The sequence below is a fragment of the Penaeus japonicus genome, unplaced genomic scaffold (genome assembly GCF_977035675.1).
Source record: "Penaeus japonicus unplaced genomic scaffold, GWHDUDI00000001_assembly GWHDUDI00000017, whole genome shotgun sequence".
Taxonomy (NCBI): domain Eukaryota; kingdom Metazoa; phylum Arthropoda; class Malacostraca; order Decapoda; family Penaeidae; genus Penaeus; species Penaeus japonicus.
This window is the reverse complement of record NW_028234419.1, coordinates 4,173,192-4,180,691: the sequence shown is the minus strand read 5'-3', so window position 1 is coordinate 4,180,691 and position 7,500 is coordinate 4,173,192. Positions and strand designations below refer to the sequence as shown.

Here is a 7,500-nt window from a genome sequence, read left to right as displayed (position 1 = left end):
TTTAAATAAATGATTACCTAGGACTCCTCTAGATAACATAGCACCATACACAAAAAGAGGCCAACCTGACATGACTGATGTAGGATGGCTAAAGCCCTGAAATGGGTAACACAGTTTGCAAGGTCAAGACTACTCAACAGATCAACTCACCCTCTCATGGCACGATTGCTTTTGATAAACAGGTTCACTTGTCTCCCTGTTCCTGTCTGCCATTACATGACATTTAAGAGAACATTTACACTTAGGGAATAAAAAATATAAAAATAGGACCCAACACTCTACACTGCTTAAGAGAGAAGGTAAGGGCCTCTACCCTCATGTTGTGACTATGTGAAGGACATAAGAAATAAAGATACTAGTCATAACAAAAGGACATTCAGTAATTATTTTATTTTGTCCATTAAAAGCTGATAACTACGTTCTATGTTGTTTTACTGCAAGGCTAAACCGATGACTTGAAAATGTCAGTGATTGCTACAACCACAGCCAGTCTTTTTCCATCATGTATTTTAGCCAGTGAGATATATCAGACTCCCAAGCATCATTTCTGACTCTGTCTAGGCAATATGCATATCTAATGCATACACTTATTCAAACAAAATACTTATCTTGAACTTAAATTGTAATTGCGCAATACAGATATACTGAACACATTCTTTTTCTTTTCTTTTTTGTTTCATTTATATATTCTGTACAGCAATTTCATCAAACTCAGGTTACTGCAATGCCACAAGAAGGTATCTTATATACATTATCACAGGGGTCTAGTCATTTTATAACTAGATTATGAATTCTTGCATTACTAACACTGACTCTTGTCTCATGAAATTATAAAATATGAACTTTTCATCAAAATGAGGTTGTCAGGTTTAAGCACTCCTTTTTCTTTAATCTTTAAAATGTTCAACTGGTATAAATCTAAATTTCATATATTAGACCTAGCATGCCCCTTACTTCTTCGAAACACACACACACTTTTTAAAGAAGAATTAAACAAATATGTTTACCATTTTCCCTTTCACAACAAAATTCATGGCGCAAAATGTAACAGTTCGGAATTCATGATACATGAGTTTATTTCCTTATAAAACCTCCCTAGGAACTGCTTGATTGACCATGGAATTTGTAAAACATATTCCACAGCCAATACATAGGGTGGGATATGCGTGTCATAATTACAAATCCATAAATTTTAACATGACAATCTTCATGCAACAGTTAGGATAACAAAATTTTCAGTATACAACCTAGATATTGCTATGTAAGCTTTGTTAGTAAAACACATTTACATATCTGTGAAGATTAATGGATATAATGGAAAAATGGTATGTCTATAAATAATGCATGTGTGTTTATAAATAACTATGTAAGGAGTGTGAGTGTGTGTGTGTGTGTGTGTGTGTGTGTGTGTGTGTGTGTGTGTGTGTGTGTGTGTGTGTGTGTGTGTGTGTGTGTGTGTGTGTGTGTGTGTGTGTGTGTGTGTGTGTGTGTGTGTGTGTGTGTGTGTGTGTGTGTGTGTGTGTGTGTGTGTGTGTGTGTGTGTGTGTGTGTGTGTGTGTGTGTGTGTGTGTGTTTACTTTCCCTATTCCTGTATTTTTCTCTGTTTTCCATTTCCCCAGACATATTCAACAGCCAGGAAGGTGTGCTATCAAAGACCCTTGAGTATATCACAAGATTCCATAAAAAAGAAGAAAATCTTACAAAAGAAAGATTGGCAACTCATATATATATATATATACACACATATATATATATTAACAATCTAAAAATCTATGGACTGGATAATGCTGAAAGTAATATAAATGCTGTCTAAGATCTCTTCCGTTCCCTTTGTCTGGAAGCAGATGTGGGCAGTGGGAGCAACGTACTGTAGGTCAAATGTGGTCCATCAATGAGGCATTACAGGTGCCCTTGCCAGATCCCTAGTTCATTCTTGCTTTTTCTAACTGAAAAATCTGAAGATCTTTATTTCTTTTCCAAATTCGGTATATGTATATATAGTATATGTAGCTGCATCAGTTCAAAACGATAAAAAATATTCTTGAAGTAGCTTTCACCTTTTGTTTTCTTAATTCACATTTCATGAGGTGAAAATATTTTCAACACACTGGATAATCACAAATGGAACATAAATTCCCTAGTCCTTCTTCACGCTATTTTAGTCGGTGGAGGAATCTGAGCATGAGGTACGTGAGCAGTCTTGCTGATAGCATGAACATGATAAGGATTGTGGTGTTGAGCCACAGAGGCAGAGTCTGTTCTCTTTCCTCCAGGATATCTGACACTTCAATATACGTTTTATTGGGATCTTTGCAGCTCTGGAATCTTGAGTTCTCTAATGAGCAACTGTGGGAAAAGAGATTTTTGTCTTAATTTTTAAAGCTGACAGGAGGACTTCGACTGTTTCATTTGGAAGCTATGAGCAAAAATAAATCCAACTTTTTATTGACAATCTAGAAATATTATGATGAAGGAGTATTATTAGATACTATCACTCAGCACAAAATTTGATAAAAATATGAACAAGAACTTGATCATTTTCATACCTCACAGGGGTTCCATCTGAAAACTCTATAATATTCATGTTTTGGAAGGCATAATGGACCATTGATAGGTACTTCGCCCAGCTGAGCCAAGAAGGAATGTCGTTAGATAAGTAACCCCCAAACAGCTGCGAGAAGAGTGTGAACAGTGCAGACACCGTGATGCCCACTTGTAGGTCCATGCATATGGCTCCTATAAGAAGACCCATGCTCTGTGAAGGAAAAATTGTTTGTTATAAAATCCTATATTTTTATTTAGCACATAATAGAAAAAATAACGATTGATCATTCATATAAATTTCAGATAATTCTGACTATATGAAACCCACCAAAATTTACCTGAGCAACTAAAGTGTTGAGAAGAAGCACAATGAGATGCTTGATAAAGGTTACGACGTGTGTCCCTCCCATCATGGGGTAGGATATGAGCATGTAGAAAGTGGGCAGCGTGAAGGTCAGTGGCAGCTCTCCTACCATCTTGGCCAAGTAATATGCACTAACTCTGTATGATCCACTTGCTCGTTCCTTCATTATAACTTCTCTCTCACTTGGGACTGAAATTTTAAATTGTTTGTCAGTGTTTGTTACACTTTTAGCAATATTGAATACAGGATATAAAATCAATGGAATTTATTATTTTGCATTACACATATGGCACTGCATATTCAACTATTTATATAATCAGCAATTTATATATCTGTATTTAATGCAACAGAGATCATGTAAAATGTTACAGCAAAATTAAATAATTTCTGACAGGCCATGCAGAATAGTCTCTTTTACTACAAGCAGAATAACTTTAAATCTGACCTAGTTCCATTTGTATTCATGTAATGTAATATTTGTCAATGCTATTCCAACTTACAAGACTGGAGGGCAGCAAAGAGCATGAACATCATCCAATAGGTTGTGGAGAAGAACATCCAACCTTGGATATCATGAAGAGCCTTTTCTTTGCGTGGTGCTTGGTACCACAGGAGACCAGCTATTAACGCTAACCCTAGTGTTTGGATCCAGTGGAGGCGAGACAGGATGAAAGGACGAGCCACGCAGAAGTTCCTTTGAGTAAGTACCTGAAAGGAAGCAGTTTGTTAATTGCTACACTTTTTATTTCTCTCTTCGATTAGATACCCAAAACTGAATGTCTTGAAACTTCCTTCACCTTTAGCTCTCTTTTCTTTCATACATAGAGGTGAACCAATAGCTTAGATATTCACAAAATATATGGAAATTAAAAATGTGAAATGAAATTCCTTCACTCGTTTCAAACTCACTTTGAACTGTGTAAAGAAGGAAGTTGGCCACACCCTATCTACATATTCTTCGCTTGATGAACTTGATGCTGAGGCTTCACTCTCTGTCTCCTCTGACCATGAAGATCTCCCACTATCTTCTTCTTCACCTGCAAATAAAATAATATTAATGTACACTCTATATACCCTACTACCAGCATTAGGGAAGACTTTATAAATAAAACATTAATGTGATTAATAGAACTGCTGCAGGAAAGAATAAAATGAAACATAACATATTTTCCCTACCCATTTTAGTAAAGACTGAAGTTTCTTTCTTATTTCCAGTAATGGTGACAGACACCTCTGTTGGACACTTTGCATGGTAACCCTGGTCTTGACAATTGCAGTCATCGTCCCAGGGACACTCCTCCCCATCTACACCTGTGAAAAGAAAGTATATGTTCAGCTATAGTGTTAAATCCTTTGTAACATTACCTAAAATCACTAAAGGGTAAAATATGAAGAGGCACTATCTGTATGACATATCATATGTTGTGTTTTCTCCCATTATAAAAGAATCATCTTATAAGAACACCTTCAAAATTACAATAACCGTAATATAACTATACCTGAAGTTGTATGACCATCATGCAATGATAAGTACTTGCTGTAGAGTGAATGGATGGAAGGTGAGGTCTGAATAGTAATATTTTGAGACAAGTTAAAGGTATTTCCTCGTTCAGGACAATTGGCACCCTGAATTACTCTTTCTTGTACTTCTGGTGAACCTTTTACAACTTCCACTGTAAAGAAAAGGAAAATGTCATATGTTACTTTTAGGTGGATATAGTATAACTTTATTGTACAAGCCAGAACTTCTATATATACATAAATACATAAATATAAACATAAATCTAAATATATATATGTAAATATATATAAACATATATAAATATATATATATATATATATATATATATATATATATATATACAAATATATATATATATATATATATATATATATATATATATTATATATATATATATATATATAAATACATACATACATACATACATATATATATGTCATGTGCATGTGTAATAAATGTTCATATGTAAAAGATAAGAAGAACTTACATATGAAGTCTGCTGGGTTGTAGTGTGGAGCAATTGGTAATCCTATTCTTGAAAAATGTTCAACAACTTTTCTTGTGTCCCCAAAGTAGGCATTCTATTGCAAATAAAGAAAGAAACATAAGTAGGAATATTCTCTTAGCAACTTACCATACTCAAAATAGTTATATTCTATAGTTAAGTAAGGAGAAGATAATATTCAAATCTATATATATATCAAATTACAAAATCCATGAGTATTTCAAGATAACTAACACTTGACAGCAAAAATTCAACAATGCATAATTCATAGCCACTGTAAATTCACGACACATCTAACTCTTTCACTACACGATAACACAGATTTTTCATGTAACTCTCATCAGATCTAAATTATTGAATGCAAAGAATAACTGGGTTATAATTTACCTGTCCATTACAGAGGAGGAGTAAGCTGTCAAGCATGTAAAAGATTTGTGAGGAGGGTTGATGCAGAGTCAAAATAACTGTCTTGTTCTCTTTCTCGGCAAACTGTTTAAGTGTTGAAATTAGACTATAGGCTGTGCTGGAATCTAGGCCTGAGGTTGGTTCCTGTGAAAAGGGTAAGGTGCTTTTTAAAACTGATTTATAGCTGATGTATACATATACTGAATCTAAAATGTAGCTATATTGAATTTTCAACAGTATTTCAAATCAAAAGTAATTTGTTTCAAAATATATATTTCCTGAAACTCCTTGAATGATGCATTTTGTTCCTTTCATATGTGACATAGAGTTAATTTCACAAGACTCACATCTAAAAGCATAATGGAAGGATTGGTAAGAAGTTCACAGGCAATGTTTGCCCTCTTCTTTTCTCCACCAGAGAGACCTCTTTTTAACATGTTGCCAATAACTGAAAGATGAATACATGGTGGTGAGTTAGCCGACTTGTGTGATGAGATTGTTCACGTCACTTTGTCAAATTAGTTATAGCAGATACATCCATAAAACTTATTAAGCTTTCTAAAAAATAATCTAGAAGAAAAAAACAATGTACTCATGAACAAATACATTTTGCAAGTTAACAAAGTATTTTTTATAGTTTAGTACTCAATAACCAGTGTGTGAAAGGTGATTTTGAAAGTCATCCATAAGAATTAATTTTAATTAATGGCAGATCAAAGTCTTCCAAGTAACTTACTTGTATCCTGACAGCGTTTAAGGTCAAGTATATCAAGGATATGGTCCACATGATTCACCTTCTCCTGGTATGGCATACTGTCTGGCAGTCGTAAAAGGGCAGTGTACTGTGAAAATAAATAACTAAATAAATAAGCAGATAATTAAATAAATTATCAAATAAAAAGAAAGTCCTCTAATCGTGAAAACATAATCAAATAGATGACCACATAAAGAGAAGACTCTCAAATCACAGTACATAAATCAATAAAACACATGACACAAGATATATAATCACCACAAGGAACACTGTAGATATTACACAAAAACTGCAGTTCAGAGGTATGGCATTACCATAAGCGTTTGTTTAAGAGTGAGGTCAGTGAAGAACACATCTTGCTGAAGTACATAACACATGTGACGTTTGTGGCGCTTGCTGATAGGTTCCCCACCTATATTGATGGTTCCACTTGTTGCTGGTAGGCGTCCACTAATTATGTTGAGGAGGGAGGTCTTCCCAGAACCTGTCGTGGGAAATCAATATTTGGTTCTATTCTTTGAATTTAAAGGATAATGATTATGCAATGTATTTCAGAAATGCCAAAATTGTGAGTATGTATATATGTATATATATATATATATATATATATATATATATATATATATATATATATATATATATATATATATGTATACAAAATTCAATAACTAAAACATTCAACTAATTACTTAATGGATAAGTACTGTGTATATTGTAACATTACCTAAACTTCAAGTAAAAGTTCTTAGAAATCCTTTGTTCTACTGCAAAACATAAAATGCATATTCCTCTAAGCTATCAAAGACATCACACTAACCCTGTTATCTGTCCTTGATACATCTAATTATAATAGGCATGTTTATGAGGCCATTGCGTAATGTCTGTTAACAAATAAGAGGTCTACTACCCTGCCCTCCCCCCACACACACATACTAATAAACATCTAGAAATACGCTGCTGGTGGACAAGTTCTGATTTCATTTGTAATTTGGTTACTGTATATGTGGAAATGAAATGTTTAGCGCGACATCCGCAGAGTTTCTCATACAAAATGATTCGGATCACTCGAAAAGTGAGTGTGTGTGTGTGTGTGTGTGTGTGTGTGTGTGTGTGTGTGTGTGTGTGTGTGTGTGTGTGTGTGTGTGTGTGTGTGTGTGTGTGTGTGTGTGTGTGTGTGTGTGTATGTGTGTGTGTGTGTGTGTGTGTGTGTGTGTGTGTGTGTGTGTGTGTGTGTGTGTGTGTGTGTGTGTGTGTGTGTGTGTGTGTGTGTGTGTGTGTGTGTGTGTGTGTGTGTGTGTGTGTGTGTGTGTGTGTGTGTGTGTGTGCTCGCACGCGCGTTTAACGCCATGACGCGTTATCACTGCACATCATACTAAACCAAATGACACTTGTAGATTCACGATAAT

The 7,500-nt window shown here is 34.7% G+C and overlaps 1 protein-coding gene across 3 annotated transcripts in view; it reads right to left on the bottom strand.

The window, feature by feature from the left end:
- Positions 1-1,438: 1,438 nt before the first annotated feature.
- Positions 1,439-7,500, bottom strand: part of E23 (ABC transporter G family member E23) — a 97,248-nt gene continuing 91,186 nt past the window's right edge. For all 3 annotated transcript variants that reach the window (XM_043030033.2, XM_043030017.2, XM_043030009.2), the window contains 12 exons: positions 6,409-6,578; positions 6,077-6,182; positions 5,688-5,788; positions 5,323-5,484; positions 4,918-5,011; positions 4,408-4,581; positions 4,085-4,219; positions 3,818-3,945; positions 3,409-3,616; positions 2,883-3,097; positions 2,547-2,755; positions 1,439-2,346 (listed from right to left, as the gene is read on the bottom strand). In XM_043030033.2, the coding sequence (XP_042885967.2) occupies positions 2,154-2,346; positions 2,547-2,755; positions 2,883-3,097; positions 3,409-3,616; positions 3,818-3,945; positions 4,085-4,219; positions 4,408-4,581; positions 4,918-5,011; positions 5,323-5,484; positions 5,688-5,788; positions 6,077-6,182; positions 6,409-6,578 (1,895 nt within the window). In that variant the 3' untranslated portion in view covers positions 1,439-2,153. The remainder of the gene's footprint in view (positions 2,347-2,546; positions 2,756-2,882; positions 3,098-3,408; positions 3,617-3,817; positions 3,946-4,084; positions 4,220-4,407; positions 4,582-4,917; positions 5,012-5,322; positions 5,485-5,687; positions 5,789-6,076; positions 6,183-6,408; positions 6,579-7,500) is intronic.